This window comes from Haematobia irritans, chromosome 2, assembly GCF_050003625.1.
Source record: "Haematobia irritans isolate KBUSLIRL chromosome 2, ASM5000362v1, whole genome shotgun sequence".
Taxonomy (NCBI): Eukaryota; Metazoa; Arthropoda; class Insecta; order Diptera; family Muscidae; genus Haematobia; species Haematobia irritans.
Window position 1 is genome coordinate 189,461,981 of NC_134398.1, and position 19,521 is coordinate 189,481,501.

Below are 19,521 nucleotides of genomic sequence, written 5' to 3' on the forward strand. Positions count from 1 at the left end.
GAAAAAAATCGATTTGATTTTTGTATCTCTTATATAAAACATCTTCATCATAGCAACATATTTGAAAGAATAAAAGATTTTACTTCTTGAAGTGTAAAATGAAGATATGACCGAAAAAAAGACCTGTGAATCTGTCTGTGTTAATCTGTTCTTTTTAACCCAATCATACAAATTCTCTGGTAAGCTATACTTCTTCTTGATCCAACCGTTCATGGAAGAACGACTGAATTAATGTGAAAACAATGTGCCACACATCATCCTTTCAATTCATCTAGATTCTATAAGTGGCTATAATAAGGCCTTTGAAAATATCGAACTGCTCCTCTTTATAGCATAACTTTATCGTGAAAGTTACATGTTAAATGGACGGACAAAATAGCGGACAATTTATATCTATGAACTAAGTACTTGGTAGACATGTATCTTTGCAGATCAAAATTATTATACTCCAACCAAATATTGGCAAAGTATATGGTACTAGTTTGTAATTAAAAACAGCGAAAATTTTAAAAAATATAATTATATCGTATTTTCCTCGATAGCCTACCGATTAGTATCCACGGTTGCCACGCTTGCCAAAAATAATCTAACAAAATTTGAAGCAAAATGTTATCAAAAATCAACCAAACTTAAAAAACCCTAAATTTTATTTCTATAGAAAATTTTGTCAAAATTATATTTCTATAGAAAATTTTGTCAAAATTTCATTTCTATAGAAAATTTTGTCAAAATTTTATTTCTATAGAAAATTTTGTCAATATTTCATTTCTATAGAAAATTTTGCGAAAATTTTATTTCTATAGAAAATTTTGCGAAAATTTTATTTCTATAGAAAATTTTTGAAAAATTTTATTTCTATAGAAAATTTTTTAAAAATTTTATTTCTATAGAAAATTTGTGAAAAATTTTATTTCTATAGAAAATTTTGTAAAAATTTTATTTCTATAGAATATTTGTGAAATTTTTTATTTCTATAGAAAACTTGTGAAAAATTTTATTTCTATATAAAATTTTGTCAAAATTTTATTTCTACAGAAAATGTTGTCAAAATTTAATTCTACAGAAAATTTTGTAAAAATTTAATTCTACAGAAAATTTTGTAAAAATTTTATTTCTACAGAAAATTTTGTCAAAATTTTATTTCTATAGAAAATTTTTTAATTTCTATAGAAAATTTCGTCAAAATTTTATTTCTAAAGCAAAATTTTGTCAAAATTTTATTTCTATAGAAAATTTTGCGAAAATTTTATTTCTATAGAAAATGTTTGACAAATTTTATTTCTCTAGAAAATTTTTGAAAAATTTTATTTCTATAGAAAATTTGTGAAAAATTTTATTTCTTTTATTATTATTTTATTTTTTCTATAGAAAATTTTGTCAAAATTTTATTTCTATAGAAAATTTGTGAAAAATTTTATTTCTTTTATTATTATTTTTTTTTTCTATAGAAAATTTTGTCAAAATTTTATTTCTATAGAAAATTTTGTCAAAATTTTATTTCTATAGAAAATTTTGTCACAATGTTATTTCTATGGAAAATTTTGTCAAAATGTTATTTCTATAGAAAATTTTGTAAAAATTTTATTTCTATAAAAATTTTGTAAAAATTTTATTTCTACAGAAAATTTTGTAAAAATTTTATTTCTATAGAAAATTTTGTCAAAATTTTATTTCTAGAGAAAATTTTGTCAAAATTTTATTTCTATAGAAAATTTTGTCAAAATTTTATTTCTATAAAAAATTTTGTCAAAATTTTATTTCTATAAAAAATTTTGTCAAAATTTTATTTCTATAGAAAATTTTGTCAAAATTTTATTTCTATAGAAAATTTTGTCAAAATTTTATTTCTATAGAAAATTTTGTCAAAATTTTATTACTATAGAAAATTTTGTCAAAATTGTATATACCTCCTATTTGGAGAGGTATATTTTGTAAAATCTACCAAAACATCAAGAATTCTACCAATCTACCAAACAGTAAAAAATCGACAATTTTTGGTAGAATTCTACCAACTGTGGGAACCGTGTTAGCATCCCTCTCGTTTTTATAACTTACCGTTGTGATTCCTCTTGAAATTTCCAAAATTTCAAACGTAATTCAGGCAAATGCTCTTGATCATTGAAAACTTCACCAGTGGCTAACCAGTCAATATTAAAAGCAGCTTTAGTAACACTAATATCATATAAAATACGATCGCTTTCAGTTGATAGTTGATTTTGATTGACAATGTTTAACTGAAAATATAAAAATAAACATTAATCAAATTATCAACAAAATACTTTTCATTGGCATTAAATTACTTACATTATATAGCAAATTTTTGGTATATGTATTATAGAATTGCAATGAGCCCGTACGACCATTTAGGACCAATGTATTAGTTCTTGGATTTAAACGCAAACCCACTGGAAATTTACTATTGCCTGTCTTATCGTCCACAATGTAAGTGAATTCTTGAAGATTACTGAGAACTTTATTCTCAGTTCCCACAATTTGTACACCATTATCCACAGTGCAAACTGCAATTTGCGAATTATCGGGACTAACAACAATGTGTTGAATTTTTGCTGACATGCGTGGTAAAAATTGCTTATATTCTGGATTTTTTACATTCCATTTAACCAAAACAGCTTCATCACCACTGCTGAAAAAATTCGCACCGGAAACTGTGAAATATATGCTAGTAACTTTTGTATGATGCCAATGGTAGAGAGACTGTAAATGTTATAAAGAATTGAAAGAAGAATAAGAAAGGAAAACATAGCAATAGCTTCAATTAGTACTTACAGTCTTAACTTCTGTTTGACTAGTGAATTCACGCCACAAGAAAATCTTGCCAGTTTCATCACCAGTTGCAAAACAATCTTCAGAGGGATGCTTTTGAAGAACTGTTATAGGGACTTTGTGAGCGTTCATAAATCTGTAAAAAGATTGCAAAGGATGTTAAACGTCAAGGGTAAAAAATAAATTCACTCACCTCTTCCATGTCCAAGTTTTATAGTTTACGAAAAATACATAAAATCCTTGTACCAATACCAAATTTGGAAAATTTTTGGTATCCACTGACATCAAAGGCGCCTTCATTCTTTTAGAATTAAATAAGCAAATGATAAATATCTTTCCCGTTTATTTAGGATATCTAGAAACTCACGATAATTTCAAATCACATGGTATAGGAACAAATCTCCCCTCTACACGATCCACTAGACGCCAATTGATCTGTGCCCCTGCGATTTTCATACACATAAATGCATAAGGCAACTGTGAATTACCCCATAAATTAAGAATTTGAAAATTGGTAACAAGTCCACGACCGACATCCAATTTCACAGTGCCTTTCAATTCACCCGTTTGCCATGACCATGACAAAATTTCGCCCGACTGACTGCAGGCCACTATAACATCTTCATTATCCAATTCAAAACAATAGTCTGCCAATGGTGTTGTGGCACCCTCCAACTTTCGCACCAGTTGGCCTGTAGTTGTGGAATACACATTGATAACATCTCCGGACAGGAACAGCAAATGTCTACAAAATTGGAATAATTCAAAGTAAGATTTTATAAATAAACATATTTATAGTTAACTTACTCTCCCGTGCTAGCATATATGGGTGGCTTTTCAATTATATTCCCACCAGCTAAATGTTCAAAAATTAAACTATCCTCTTTCTCAAAATTCATTGCAACTCTTGATCCGATGTGGCAATTTAACGTACATATAAGTTTCCAATTCTTGTTTTAGTTTCTTAACTTCGAGGAGTTACTTTTGACAACTCCTGCGATCCTTGGATAGCGTTTAATCCTCTTCCACACGAATTTTGAGCCTTTTTTCAATAATAATCTTCGCACGTGTTGATTACAAGTACTCGCTACTGACTAATTTTTTGAGTACTCATTACTATTAAATAGGGCTGTCGTTCGGGATCGATTTTTAAAAATCCCGGGATTCGGGATTTCAAAATATTGAATCCCGGGATCCCGGGATTTTTCGAGATTTTTTTCGGGATCCCGAAATTTTCGGGATTCTTTAAATATTTTAATTAATTACAATTTACAGCGCCAAAAAATTGTTGTACATTAAACCAATTTATTTAATTAATTCAATTTTATTAACAACAAAAGAACATAAGAGTAAATTTAAAAGCAATTTTAAATTGCTATCATACTTAGCGAAAAAAAAAATAAATGAAAAAAGCCATTTCTTATCGCAATCTTACTCAGCAAACATTTTAAGGATTAGGTTAGATTAGGCGTATTTTCGTATACTTGTGATAATCCTTTTGTACTTCGATTTAAGTAAAAATATCGCAGCATCCAAATTATTGTCAGATAATCGCGATCTTGTCATATTTTCGACGGACCTTTTATCATTGCTTTTTATTTTATGTGGCACGAATTCCATTTCACATGAACTCATTATTCAAAGGTCCTTCTCGTTTATTTCGATTTTTGATGAAATTGTGCTCTTTAGTATACCTCCAAGGCATATTAAAGAGGTAAAGTCATGCAATCAGGTGACTAATATCGACATTCATCTTGTCAAAGGCTTTGTTTACGTTTAGTATGTTTGTTTACATTCTTTGTGTACATAAATATTACAATACAACAACACTACACATACACAAAATGTCAACTTAAGTGACCTGCCATTTTAGTTCGTGACTTTACCTTTAATTAATATGCCTTGGTATACCTCATGTATAATAAATTCTTACTCAAGATGTTTATTAACTCAATTTGTCGGTTATGAAATCTAAGGGCCGTTTACACTGAGTGAAGACTCCAATTTATTAATAAACAATCTTAAAAAACCACAATTTTATCACATTGGTATTATTTTTCCGGGATCCCGAAAAATCCCGGGATTCAAAATAAAAAATCCCGGGATTCGGGATAAATCCCGTCCCGAAAATCCCGGGATTTCGGGACGGGATTTATCCCGAGTGACAGCCCTACTATTAAATGAGTACTCATTCTCTTCATTACCATCCCAATAAACACATGCTTGAAAAATGCTAAATTTCAAATATATTTCTAACATTTTCAAAGGATTATTCAAGTTGAGAATATGTTGGGAAAATCGCGTTCCCAACAAAAAACAGACATTACCCCTGCCAGCATTTCAAAGTTCCATTTCATCCTCATCGCTACCACAGACTCGTAAGTGGCACTGCAACAATCACCAACTGTGATGGGGGAAGCGTATGAAAAAAGTATGAAATGTACATGAAAGTATTTTGCCATCACTATTGTTACCATTTTATATTTTGTGAAACACCAAGCGCAACTAGCTTCTTATAATTTATTTAAATAAAATCGATAATGAAGTGCTGAAAACATAGTTATTTCGCTTAAAATTGTAAAAGGTATATTGGTGAACAATTTTTGACTTTCCAACTGGAATAAAGTGATTGTTTTTCAGATATTTTACAGACACGCTGCCTCCATCGAGAATAAAAACACTGGCTGATAGACGCTGCAATATGTAACTTGCTACTTAAAACTCAACATCATTATTTTATTAATGCAAAAAATTATGTTAAATGTGATGAGATAAACCGAAAAATGTTATATTTATAAGAAATTATAAATGTTTAATCAAATCAATAAACATCTACACAATCGTGTTTTACTTGACCACAATGATTCTTCTACAATTACCTTAAAATGCACTTTTTCTGATAGTTTGCAGGGGTACTTATTGGCGTCCTTCGAAATTGATCTAAATAGGCACCTAATAATTGCACTGATGAGAAACTTTTTCGTAGTAACTTGGCGTGGTACAACTTCTCAATAGTGACGGCGCTTTTCCGACGAGTTTTTGTTGTCGTATACGATTGTTTTCGACGTACTGGGGATTCTCAGAAGCGCCCCCAAATTCAAAAAATGTTGGCAGGGCGGTTGCACCAACAAACAAAACAATTAAAGGGCTGTTTTCTTTTAGCACTGGATACCCTAAGCCGCGAAGGACTAAAAGAAAACAGAGTACTCGTTTATCCAGGACATCTCCAAAAATATGCAACACTGTCATCAGCTGTTCAAAAACAATCACAGAAAAGAAGTGAAATCTTGCATTTTTAATGTATGAAATGCTCCAATTAGTAATAAATATTTACTGCTGCGATTATTTTTGACACTATACCACTTTGAATTTCACGTTTTTCGATAAATTAGTCACAATAAAGTGCTATTGTGAATCGATGAAGCGTCACTTTATCAAAACACAATCTGGCAAGATCGGCGCAACTTGCACTGGTGAGATGTTCTGGATAGCCCATACAAATGTTGTATCCAGTGCAAAAAGAAAACAGCGCGAAAAGCGAACATACCCTGCCAGCATTCAAAGTTCCATTTCATCCTCATCGCTACACCAGACTCGTAAATGTCACTTCAACCATCACGAACTATGTACATCGAAAAGTACAAAATGTACATCAATGTATTTTGCCATCACTACTGGTAAAGGAGCCAGTTTATTTTTTGTGAAACACCAAGCGTAACTAGCTTCTTATACATTATTTAAATAAAAACGATAATAAAGTGCTGAAAACATAGTTATTTCGCTTAAAATTGTGAAAGGTATATTGGTAAACAATTTTTGATTTTCTAAATGGAATAAAGTGATTGTTTTTCAGCTATTTTACATACACGCTGCTTCCATCGAGAATAAAAACAAAAATAACTTGCTACTTGGAACTCAACATTATCATTAATGCAAAAAATTATGTTAAATGTGATGCGATAGTGGTATAAATGTTATATTTTTAAGAATTTATAAATGTTTAATCAAATTAATAAACATCTAAACAAACATGTTTTACTTGACCACAATGATTCTTTTACAACTATCTTAAAATTCACTTTTTCTGATTGTTTGGAGGGTCTCTTATTGGCGTCGTTCTAAATTGATCTATAAAGGCACCTAATAATTGCACTCATGCGAAACTTTTTTGTAGTAACTTGGCGTGGTACAACTTCTCAATAGTGACGGCGCTTTTCCGACGAGTTTTGGATGTCGGATATGATTGTTTTCGACGTAGTGGGGATTCTCAGAAGCGACCCCAAATTCAAAAAATTTTGGCAGGGCATTTACGAGTCTGTGGTAACGATGAGGTTGAAATGGAACTTTGAAATGCTGGCAGGGTAACATTTATACGGCTATCACATCACATTTAACACATTTTTATGCATTAATAAGAGATTGATGTTGAGTTACAAGTTGTAAGTTAAATGTTGTAGCGTCTATCAACCAGTACTTTTATTCCCAATGGAGGCAGCGTGTCTGGAAAAATATTTGAAAAACTATCACTTTATTCCATTTGGAAAGTCAAAAATTGTTCACCAATTTACTTTTCACAATTTTAAGCGTAATAACTATATTTTCAGCACTTTATTTTCTTTTTCTATCACAGTTGGCGATTGTTGCAGTGTCACTTACGAGTCTGTGGTAGCGATTAGGATGAAATGGAACATTGAAATGCTGGCAGGGATACCAATGCTTTTACTTTATTATTGCGCTATTGTGCATTTACGTATATCGCGTTTAATATGATCAGCTGGTATACTAGCGATACGTCGCCACTACTTTAATATTAATTTTTTCGAAAGGGGGAGGGCAGCATGATGTAAATGCACTCATACATACATAAAATAAAATTGGAACACGCTGCAAGAAGGTAAACAAATCACCAAAATCCAAATCAGTGTCATTAAATACAATGATATTAAAGAATTTTTTCCCATTCAATCGAACGGAAATCAAGCGTATCACATATAAATAATTATTGTACAACGATTCTGTGTATGTTGGTTTTTAGGGGACCAAAATAAACGTACCACTGTCTTACCAGCCATTTGCATATAGGAGGAAAACGTCAACGTCCCGGATTATCATAATAATTAATTCATGCTGTTTTGAATTACTTCCCTAATTCTACGATGATAATGGACTTTGCCATTGCCAGGTCATCAGCAAAAAATCAAAAAACAACAACAACTATGTTAAAGACTTCAACTTTTCTTCTGTGCCTGGTTCTGTTTGTGGGAGCTGCTCAAGCAGGGGACTTACAAGTAATTTATGCTGTAAATTCTGGTGGTTACGATCATACCGACAAACATGGTATACTATATGAATCGGATCCCTTGGACGTGGGTACTGCATCGGATTATGGTAATCATTTATTGATTATTGGCCGTGTGCCGGAACAAGATGAGGTGCTTTATCGAACTGAACGATATCATACCGCTACATTTGGTTATGATCTACCCCTGGAAGGTGATGGCAATTATGCATTAATTTTGAAATTCTGTGAAGTGTATTTCAATGAGCCAAATATGAAGGTGAGTACGGTGACATATTCATGCATTTTAGGGGCGTTCAAGAGTTGATAAGGGCTATGGTGTCGACTTGCTGCTGCTGATAATTATAATCTATTAATTAAAAATATTTATATTCTATTTATAAGATTTCTCAATTACTTTTCTATGGTATTAGGGCAAAATGTTATCTTAGGTGTTAGACTTGAATTCTACTATCCGTAGGAATTAAACCCACAACAATATTCCATTAAAACTGCCATCTTTTATTGTGTAAAATCCTCTAAATGGTCTGGAGATACTCTCGATCAGCAGTATATCTCATTGCTTAGTTCTAGATCTGACAATTATTGATATTTATCTAATTTTTTTTAAATCGTATTTACATTTCCACTAAAGTAATATTGTGAATCTAAATTACTATCATTCATCTTTTTATAGGTCTTCGATGTTGTGCTAAATCGACAACATGAAATTGTCTCCAATCTGGATATATTTGCTCAAGTTGGCCGTGGTACAGCCCATGACGAATACATCTTTTTCACTGTATCTCGCGGCAAGCTGCATTACAAAGATGAAGTATCTGATATACGCAATAACATGATACGTTTAGAATTCATTAAGGGATCTTATGATAATCCAAAAATTAATGCTTTTGCTTTATTCAAAGGAGATGTACATAGAATTCCACGTTTAATGCCCCTTCAAAATGAGCAAGCAAAAGATTTCGATGATGGTTTTGGAGAAGAAAAGAAACATGAAATCAATGCTCATACACAAAGTAAAAAGGCAAAAGGCAGTAAAAAGGCAATAGAAGAAGAACTGAACCAAGAACTCCTAGAATCGGAAGAAGATGAAACCCTGGAAGATAGTTATGATCATGAGAGCGAAGGCATTGATGACGAAATGGATTACTTAACCAAGGATAATCGTAGAAATTCCAAAACTAGTGGACCTCGTCAACCAAATCCCTATACATCGGAAGACTCGATGGTTTTAATGCCTGTATTTGTGGCCATAGGTTGTTTCATACCTCTATTGTTCTGCCTTTGCAAATTATGAAGTGGTAAAGATGATTCTGAACATATGCCCGAATGTATTCTCCTATTGCAAAACCATCGTGCCACCATCATGCACCACTAGCTGTTTCGGCAATTTCAAAACATTTTTTATATCATTTTCAACAGAGAGCTGTGTTTTTTGTTTATGTTCACATTAGGAGTTGTTTTAAATTCTATATACATGACATATAATTGTATTTTTGGATCTATTATGCATTAATATTTATTTGTATGCCCCAGCTACAAGTTTTCTGCTTGTAAATTTAAAAGGGATGAACAATAAGCTAATTTTAATTTTAGTTTTTACATAAATATTCACAATGATCTTTTATTTTGGAAAAAAGTACTTATAGCATTTATTTAATTTTAATTTATTTTTTTTGTATACCTAATATGTTCCTTGCGATTTAGATATTTTGGTTTATTTTTTTTTTAATAATATTACTACAATTATTTGTTGGCTGTATTCTAAACGTTTGGTTGGAAACTCTTCCTTGTATAAGACTTTAATTACGCTTCATTAGTGCCGTTGTATTTTTAATATTATTTTCCCAAAAAAAGGAATTGGAAATTTGCAATACTATTTTTATGTATCAACGATTTTGCTGGACAGTAAAATTAAATTAAATTTTTATTAATATGAAATTTAGCTAAAATAAATTGAAAATAATAAAAATGTTGACCTAGAAATGACCATGATGTAAAAAATATTGTTTTTATCTATTAGTCTTTTAATCAGTGGATTAAAGGAAATTATTTTGGGAAAAAAAATCTATAGTCAAAATATTCTATAGAAATAAAACTTTGACAAAATTTTCTATAGAAATAAAATTTTGACAAAATTTTCTATAGAAATAAAATGTTGACAAAATTTTCTAGAGAAATAAAATTTTGACAAAATTTTCTATACAAATACTAATTTGACATTTTCTATTGAAATAAAATTTTTGACAAAATTTTCTATAGAAATAAAATTTTGACTACATTTTCTATAGAAATAAAATTTTGACAAAATTTTCTATAGAAATAAAATTTTGACAACATTTTCTATAGAAATAAAATTTTTAACAAAATTTTCTATAGAAATAAAATGTTGAGAAAATTTTCTATAGAAATAAAATTTTGACAAAATTTTCTATAGAAATAATACTTTAAACAAAATTTTCTATAGAAATAAAATTTTGACAAAATTTTATATAGAAATAAAATTTTGCAAAAAAATTTTATATAGAAATAACATTTTGACAAAATTTTCTATAGAAATAAATTGTGACAAAATTTTCTATAGAAATAAATTGTGACAAAATTTTCTATAGAAATAAAATTTTGACAAAATTTTAAATAGAAATAAAATTTTGACAAAGTTTTCTATAGAAATAAATTGTGACAAAATTTTCTATAGAAATAGTTTTGACAAAACTTTTTATAGAAATAAAATTTTGACAAAATTTTCTACAGAAATAAAATTTTGACAAAATTTTCTATAGAAATAAAGTTTTGGCAAAATTTTCGATAGAAATAAAATTTTAACAAAATTTTCCATAGAAATAAAATTTTTACAAAATTTTCTATAGAAACAAAATTTTCTACAGAAATAAAATTTTGACAAAATTTTCTATAGAAATAAAAATTTGCAAAAAATTTCCATAGAAATAAGTTGTTGAGAATATTTTCTATAGAAATAAAATTTTGCAAAAATTTTCTATAGAAATAAGATGTTGACAAAATTTTCTATAGAAATAAAATTTCGCAAAAATTTTCTATAGAAATAAGATGTTGAGAAGATTTTCTATAGAAATAAAATTTTGCAAAAATTTTCTATAGAAATAAGATGTTGACAAAATTTTCTATAGAAATAAAATTTCGCAAAAATTTTCTATAGAAATAAGATTTTGAAAAAAAAATATGGAAATAAAATTTTGACAAAATTTCTATAGAAATAAAATTTTGACAAAATTTTCGACAGAAGTAAGATTTTGAAAAAAAAGTATGGAATTAAATTTTTACAAAATTCTCTATAGAAATAAAATTTTGACAAAATTTTCTATAGAAATTAGATTTTGAAAAATCTATAGAAATAAAGTTTTGACAAAATTTTCTATAAATATAATGTTTTGACAAAATTTGCTATAGAAATAAAATTCTGACAAAATTTTCTATAGAAATAAAATTTTGACAATATTTTCTATAGAAATAAAATTTTGACAAAATTTTCTATAGAAATAATATTTTTAACAAAATTTTCTATAGAAATAAAATTTTGACAAAATATTTTATAGAAATAAAACTTTGACAAAATTTTCGATAGAAATAATGTTTTGACAAAATTTTTTATAGAAATAAAATTTTTAACAAAATTTTCCATAGAAATAAAATTTTTAACAAAATTTTCTATAAAAATAAAATTTTGACAAAATTTTCAACAGAAATAAAATTTTGACAAAATTTTCAATAGAAATAAAATTTTGCAAAAATTTTCTATAGAAATAAAATTTTGCAAAAATTTTCTATAGAAATAAAGTTTTGCAAAAATTTCCTATAGAAATAAAATTTTGCAAAAATTTTCTATAGAAATAAAATTTTGACAAAATTTTCTATAGAAATAAAATTTTGTAAAAAATGTGATTATACCAGGACATGCCGGCATACACGGAAACATACTGACTCCGCGGCTAAACTCGCTTGTTCCTCACCAATATTAACTGACACATTGATCGAAAAAGAAGACATTAAAAAATGTATCATCACAACACATAAACAAAATACATTGTCTAATCTCAGAAACTACCACCACGAGCACTATACATATATTAACCCGGCTTATGCCGCGCCTCAATATCCAACAAATGCAGACAAAAAGAAAATCCGTATATTCTCTCGCCTACGAATGGGTCACACAATTAGCACCCATCAGCACCTACTCAACGAAAATACAAAGAATGAATGCTGCAGATGTAAAAATACAACCTCCATTAAACATCTTCTTGAAACGTGCTGCTTTCTTACATATCAAGACAAAATGGTGCTCCAACATAAAGGAATTAACATTTTAAAAATACCTTCTTTAGATAACATAAATAGAGTATATAATTTCATTTCTCGTACCAACACAATTATATAATATGTAAAATCAAATTTTCACTGTTTCCCTTTATATTTTATCAAAATGTTTAGCTGATAGCCTTTGTAGCTAATGCTATTTCTTTTTTTCTTTATACTTGCCTTATATTTATATAAGCTAAGTTAAATTTAATAAATAAATAAAAATAATAAAAAATGTGATTTTTACTTGGCTAATTAATTGTACATATGTTGCTGGTCCGAAATGGGCTTAGGTTAGGTCAATTCACTTTGTTGTGATACCATAGTGGTGAACATCACTCTTATCAATGAATGCTGCCCGATTCTATGTTTACCTGGAATGACAAGAAGCCTCCTTTTCATAGACCGAACTGTGTTTCATATTGCGGTGTAACCACCTAGAAAATCTTTTAAAGACTCAGTAATGATACAAGGATTGATGACAGAGGATAAACCGCCGAAAAGCTTTTTGGTATTCGATCGAAACTGGGATTGGATCATGACCGATGATGCGATTCTTATTTATGGAAATTAATTCCCACGACTGTGCCTCATCAAAATACGTCCTTAGTTTTTTGATGAGGTTTCCTCTACAGCTTAGCTATTTTGCTCAGATAGCCCATAAATTCGGAATTGTACATAGTACTAATAAATCTACATAGCGAATATTTACATTTTTATATAGACGACATTCGAAAATGAACGTTGATTTTTCCCATTTTTTAAAACGCCCCCCGTAGAAAAATTCCATTATTCCAAACAAATCTTTAATTTTTTAATCTCTTGCTTATAAAAGCCTATATTTATTTATTCAAATTTATTTCTATTTTTCTACAGTTGTATAATAATTGTAAAAAAAAACTAATTGTAAGAAATGGGAAACAGAGGATAAATAAATGAATGAACAAAAGTGCAAAAAATGAGAGTAATGAGGCGTAGAGTAATCTAAATATAAAGAAATAACAAAACAAAAACTGTATACACACTACTATGTGGCCAAGATCTGTTTACGACCTCCACATAAAGCACCACACAAAACTATATCGGCATAAATTAGACGATCCCGACTAAATACTAAATTTTTGACATTTTCAAAAGTTGCCAATGCTGCTCTCTCTAATATTGAATCTCCAAAACATAATTTGCCACAAGCACATTTGGGTGCCTCCGTTAGTATATCAACCAAAATCCATGGCAATGTGGCTGATGAGTAGGGCAGTTTATGTTGAGACACAGCACGGGCAGATAAAAGCCATAAGGGTGAAGCTTTTTGTAAATTTTGTACAGTTGATGTTGTGGATGCTGCAGCTTCGTTTCCTAAACTATTTCCCGAGTTCGATAAATCGTATTCTTTTTGTGGTTGAAAATTATTACCCCAAACATCTAACATATCGAGACGAGCATTATTAAAGGCAGCAGGCAGTGATTCCAATTGATTTGAAGATAAATGAACAAAACGTAAGTTGAACATACGTCTCACACCGAATGGTATTCGTTTCAAAAGGTTATTGTTAAGCTTCAGCGTGACTAGATTTTCATATTTGATTAGGGAGGGAGGAAAGTACTCCATTTTATTGGCCGATAGATCGAGATCTTTCAGTGATGTTTTTAAATTTTTACCGTTTAGCCATTGCCAAGAATTGAATTCGCCTAAATTGTTATTGTTCAGATTTAATTCGGTCAGCGATAGACGACCCATTTCATTGGGAATCTGTAATTAGAGAAAAAATAAATAAATACGAATTAAATTAAAAAAGATAAAATTTAAAGCTAAAGTTGTTTCCATTAATTAATTCACTTTTCATTTCTGAATAGTTTAATATTTACAATGTACATAATACACAAGGATTCCACATTTTTGGCATTTCATTGTATGAATCAGCCATTCAGAAAAACTTCACCTCGAAAAATTATTGGGTTACAATTTTCAAAAAATCGTTCAGCCAATTTGTTGTGTCGAGATACATATTAGCCGGTTGATTGGACCTTTCAGAAATTCTAATATGGGCTACTGGATCAGCCCCAAAACCGGTACAGATTGTATCCAGATCGAGGAACTATGCGTCTAAGATGAGATGCGTCCAGAGTGAGGCGATTAGGTTTGGCCGGGCAAGCGGCAAGGCCCCTGATTAGAGACACACCTCAGCTACGCTGCTATCAATAACTGATAGGTAGGAATTGAAGGAATTGCTGCACTTGCCTGATCTTAGTTGGGCCAAATCTACCCTAGTCTGCTGTGAGAGGTCTCTTTCCTACGCCGCTATGGGTGGTGGTAGGACTCCGCATTATCCTGGTAACTCACCTTTTCAGCTACAGTATCCTCATGAATCTGTTCAGACCTGTCTGGTATGCTGCCTGATCAAGAGGTTCCTAGTTTTATTGCTACCCTAGCTTTGCAGCAAAAGGCCAAAAAATTTACTTATGAAGTTGCATGATCTAATGTATGTGACACGGAGTCATTATAAATACCCACTCCCCCGTACTCACCTTCTCAATGGAATTGAAACTCAAATTCAATGATGTCAAATTCCTAAGCGAACAAATCTCAAACGTTACTTTGCATAGTTTAATGCCTGTAATTGTCAGCGACTTCAACGTCCTGGGAAATCCTTTCGTGGGATAATCTCCACGACTTGTGATATTCATTTTTGTTTGTGGTTGGGATTTTTGTGGAATGGCTGTTGCTGCGGCAATGTTCATACGCAAATTAAGTGAATCCTTACCCTCCAAGCCCAGCTTGAGAGTCTGTAGGAATCCTTTCAATTGTATAGGATCACATTTAATCATAAGATTTTCGGCTGGCTGTTTAAAACTTATGGTTGCCTTTCCATCTTTCAAGAATTTGGTGAACATTTTCTCGATGTTATTCTTGACTTTGTAACGTCTCCCGGTCTTATCCTGTGGCGTGAAGAGTATTATCTCCAAATCTTTATTACTTTCGCCTGTGACATCTTTGGCCGATATATTAAAACCCACCGCCAAAGTGGCCTTTACCATGCGGGGAGTTTTATTCGATTGGGTGAGACGATTGTGAACTTGAGTTTCACAAAGGATTTTCATGATGATCTTGCTATATGCACAATATGATTCTGATTTTGTTTTATAATGAACACATAGGTGAGGAAGAAATATTTATAGATTTTTGAACAAAACAAAACCCTAGCAAAATTCCTTTTGTTTTGGCTAAATCTTTTTGTCCGCCTTTTCTGTTTGTGAGATTGGCAAACTTCAAACAGCTGATTTTGTTTGTGTTTCCTATGAAGATATACAAAAGCTGCCGAGAGTGTTAAATGTGTGTGAGTTGCACAAACCAGTACCATTTAAACATTTTAACGGTTTTATTACAATTCTTTTCAAACTGTAATTTTATATAGAAGTTCGGTGATATTAAAACATTGAATAAAATTTTTTTAGCATATACATAACCGAAATATTGGTGTGCTATATAAATAAGAACTAAATTGTGATTTTAATAAAATTATGACAATCATCTAAATATATTCCTTTTGTTTAGGTTGAATATTTTTGTCCGTCTTTTCCAAATTAGATTTGTATACTTCAAATAGTTGTGTTTTCTTTGAAGATATACAAAAGCTGCATGCTGTGTGTGAGTTGTGGAATCCCGTAACGGTTTGTTTACAATTCTTTTCAAACTATAACGTTGGAAGTTTTCTTAATATTGCGGGCGTGTTAGAAATAATTGTGATTTTAGAAATGAATTTTGAAGTGGACTAGATATTTTATTGTAGTTTTATAGAATGGAAAGAAACATCGGATAAGTGATAAATGGTGAGTGCATTGAAATTCTAATATAAAATCTAAGGAGACTAGTTCCTGGCCAATGGGAGGTCTTTAAGAACTTACAAATTGGCGTTTCCTAAACGGAACGTTTACTAAATGACAATTTGACCATCGTTAAAACTTTACATACCGACAATAAAGGAAGAAACCGTCCAAACGAACAATTTAACCAGCGGCAGAACTTACAACCAACAATTTGCCCGTAGAAATTTTTGTCATCCCACAATTGGACCAACCGGGAACTTTTGTAAAGCGCATTTGCCCAACTCTAGAACTTTCTTAATGGATAAATTTGACCAATGTCAGAACACTTCACTCTTTCAACGGACAATTTGGCCCAGGACTATTTGCCAAAAAGTAATTTTTTTTCCAATGGACGGTTGGCCAAAGCTTTCGCAAAGGACAAACTGTCCTACGAACGAAGCTTCATAGCAAACAGTTTGGCCAAAGGAATACTATGTCAAATCATGCTATTGTAGGCATGTCCGTTTGCATACCTAGGGTTGAAGGGTTCAATCCTAATTTCGACCTAAGATAAAATTGTTTTTCTTCAACTGTGAATTATCTACTCTCGGTAATGTTCAGTGCTGATTGTGTCAAAGGTTCTCCTTTGGAAGTCAGCTATAAAAAGGAGGCCTCTCGTTATTGAACTATACAAGGAATCGGGCAGTACTCAGCAATAAAAGAGATGTTCACTAGTGTGGTATCACAATGAACAGAATATTCTCAAAAATCGGGCTTCCACGGGAGAATTTTCCCAAAGGACAATTTGCACAATGAGGAAAATTTTAAATTTTAATGAATCCACTGGGCTCAATGGAGTATGGTCAGCATGCCTTTCTTCACAAAAGGGTACTCGGTTCAATTCCAGTTTCGAGCGAACAGCAGTATTTTTAACGCCTTTCAGTAATGCTGGTGGCTGGTGACATTTCTAAGCGTTTCAAAGCTTCTCTAAATGGTTTCAGTGTAGTGTGAAACACCGTTCGGATTCGGCTATAAAAAGGAGGTCCCTTGTCATTAAGCTAAACATGGAAACGGTCAGCACTAATAGAAGTTCACCACCTATGGTGTCAGATTGGAGTGGATAGTGTAATTGAGCCTAAAAACGTTTTGCCACCTAAACTAACCTAGGTTAGGTTAGGTGGCAGCCCGATGTATCAGGCTCACTTAGACTATTCAGTCCATTGTGATACCACATTGGTGAACTTCTCTCTTATCACTGAGTGCTGCCCGATTCCATGTTAAGCTCAATGACAAGGGACCTCCTTTTTATAGCCGAGTCCGAACGGCGTTCCACATTGCAGTGAAACCACTTAGAGAAGCTTTGAAAACTTCAGAAATGTCACCAGCATTACTGAGGTGGGATAATCCACCGCTGAAAAACTTTATGGTGTTCGGTCGAAGCAGGAATCGAACCCACGACCTTGTGTATGCAAGGCGGTCATGCTAACCATTGCACCACGGTGGCTCCTAAACTAACCTACCCAACAGGGGAATTTTCCCAACGATAAATTTTTTAACAAATTTTAAATTGATATGTACCAACTGAGACCACATACATTTCTGCCGAGTAGCTTGCGTGCTACAGCATAACGCAAAAGAACTCTTGATAATTATAAAACTCCCACCATTCTTGGTAGTTCAACAAAGTAAATTTAGCATCTCTTTCAATGGTTAGCTTTGGCAGACTTGGCTTAAAAATTTCATGGGATTAAAACCAAGCCAAACAGACAGTAAAGCAAGTGACAATTCTGTATGTCACTTGGTCATGGAATCGATTTGCACTTATCGATAAAACAAGTTCGCTGGCCGGTATCGCCTTAGCATTTAGAAAATTTCGCATGTTTTTCCAACCGGTAAATAGTTTAGCCTCCCTAGATTAATAGAGCGAAAAACGAAAAGCTCAGTTTTCAGGGTTGTGACATTAAGTTATTGAATGCCTAATCAGTCTCATTCATTAAGATTCGATGGTCATATCTTACTTCTGAAGTGTACCCTGAAGAATTCTGCGATGATGAATTGTAATTCAAAAGATTAACCAAGAATTTGACAGTAGACACATTAGCAAAATCTGCTGGAAAAAAGGGATGTAGGATCCATCTGATGAAATAGCAAATATTGGCTGCTATTTTAATAACTCGAATACACAAAATCATGTTTCAATTTAGCTGAAAATTAAATCTGGGGCTCTCAAATCTGGTGCTCTCAGGTCAGATTTATAAAAAAAAGTATTTTTGAGTAATCGAGAATACTGTGAACAGTGTTGGCCGTCTTTTTCTGGCTCTTGCTCGAAACTAAGAAGTGGCATGGACAACTGACCTGAAAAGGCTGTCGAATGTGACCCCAAGAATCTTGGGGTCACATTCGAATCAAATAAAAATATTTGATTAAAAAATTAATTGATTTAATTTGAAAATTTCAATTAAAAAATTTAATTGATGTTGATTGCAAAACTCAATTAATTTCTTGCATTAAAAACGTAACTATTTTCAATTACTTTCTTATCTGACTTTGTGTTTTTACCTGGATTAAAAAATGTATTGTTTGAAATAAATTTTTATTTAAAAATTTAAAAAAAATAACCTTTTTAAGTGACTTACGACCATTTTCATGTAGCGCCGTTAGGCTTTAACTGTCAGTTAACAGAAAGTAAATTGCAAATATCTTTTCTCCAGTTAACTTTAACTGAAAAATTTCCAGCCATTAATGTATAGACAAGATAACAGATATTTCCATAGATCGGTTTAAAAATTAGTTAGCTAACGTAGCACTAAAGGAGCTTCATGAAAATGGGGGTTAGTCTTCCGAGTTTGATTAAAGAGTTAATTGTTATACCCCCCCCCCCCCACCACCATAGGATGGGGGGTATATTAACTTTGTCATTCCGTTTTTAACACATCGAAATATTGCTCTAAGACCCCATACAGTATATATATTCTGGGTCGTGGTGAAATTCTGAGTCGATCTAAGCATGTCCGTCCGTCTGTTGCAATCACGCTAACTTCCGAACGAAACAAGCTATCGACTTGAAACTTGGCACAAGTAGTTGTTACTGATGTAGGTCGGTTGGTATTGAAAATGGACCACTTTTACGTATAGCCCCCATATCAACCGACTCTCAGATTTGACTTGCGGAGCCTCTTGGAGGAGCAAAATTCATCCGATCCGGTTGAAATTTGGTACATGGTGCTAGTATATGGTCTCTCACAACCATGCAAAAATTGGTCCACAATTATATATAGCCCCCATATAAACCAATC

At 31.6% G+C, this 19,521-nt stretch overlaps 4 protein-coding genes across 5 annotated transcripts in view; 2 read left to right on the forward strand and 2 right to left on the reverse strand.

Annotated features, from left to right (window-relative positions):
• Positions 1-3,863, reverse strand: part of l(2)05287 (WD repeat-containing protein l(2)05287) — a 40,917-nt gene extending 37,054 nt beyond the window's left edge. Inside the window, exons 1-6 of the mRNA XM_075297057.1 lie at positions 3,592-3,863; positions 3,152-3,529; positions 2,978-3,085; positions 2,788-2,920; positions 2,305-2,715; positions 2,056-2,234 (exon numbers count right to left, since the gene is read on the reverse strand). Coding sequence (XP_075153172.1) covers positions 2,056-2,234; positions 2,305-2,715; positions 2,788-2,920; positions 2,978-3,085; positions 3,152-3,529; positions 3,592-3,683 — 1,301 coding nt within the window. The 5' untranslated portion in view covers positions 3,684-3,863. The remainder of the gene's footprint in view (positions 1-2,055; positions 2,235-2,304; positions 2,716-2,787; positions 2,921-2,977; positions 3,086-3,151; positions 3,530-3,591) is intronic.
• Positions 3,864-7,527: 3,664 nt separating this feature from the next.
• Positions 7,528-9,867, forward strand: LOC142226831 (malectin-A). The gene is made up of 3 exons (XM_075297059.1): positions 7,528-7,678; positions 7,820-8,342; positions 8,760-9,867. The coding sequence occupies exons 2-3, from the start codon at positions 7,941-7,943 to the stop codon at positions 9,378-9,380; spliced, it is 1,023 nt and encodes a 340-aa protein (XP_075153174.1). The 5' UTR covers positions 7,528-7,678; positions 7,820-7,940; the 3' UTR covers positions 9,381-9,867.
• A 3,359-nt stretch (positions 9,868-13,226) lies between these two features.
• Positions 13,227-15,691, reverse strand: Lrr47 (Leucine-rich repeat 47). The gene is made up of 2 exons (XM_075297067.1): positions 14,948-15,691; positions 13,227-14,171 (listed from the first exon to the last, which is right to left on the reverse strand). Exons 1-2 carry the CDS (start codon positions 15,518-15,520, stop codon positions 13,449-13,451), a joined length of 1,296 nt encoding a protein of 431 aa, XP_075153182.1. The 5' UTR covers positions 15,521-15,691; the 3' UTR covers positions 13,227-13,448.
• A 356-nt stretch (positions 15,692-16,047) lies between these two features.
• Positions 16,048-19,521, forward strand: part of Trim9 (E3 ubiquitin-protein ligase Trim9) — a 751,598-nt gene continuing 748,124 nt past the window's right edge. The window contains exon 1 of one of the 2 annotated variants that reach the window (XM_075297069.1): positions 16,048-16,249. The gene's annotated coding sequence lies outside the window, so the exon portion shown is untranslated. The remainder of the gene's footprint in view (positions 16,250-19,521) is intronic. The other variant, XM_075297070.1, reaches the window with a different exon arrangement.

Excerpts from the sequence above, each read along its gene's own strand:
- LOC142226831 (XM_075297059.1), top strand. The coding sequence starts at position 7,941 with ATGATAATGGACTTTGCCATTGCCAGGTCATCAGCAAAAAATCAAAAA. Across the intron at positions 8,343-8,759 it reads TCAATGAGCCAAATATGAAG|GTCTTCGATGTTGTGCTAAA; the intron begins GTGAGTACGGTG and ends ATCTTTTTATAG.
- Lrr47 (XM_075297067.1), bottom strand. The coding sequence starts at position 15,520 with ATGAAAATCCTTTGTGAAACTCAAGTTCACAATCGTCTCACCCAATCG. Across the intron at positions 14,172-14,947 it reads GTTTCAATTCCATTGAGAAG|ATTCCCAATGAAATGGGTCG; the intron begins GTGAGTACGGGG and ends CTCTAATTACAG.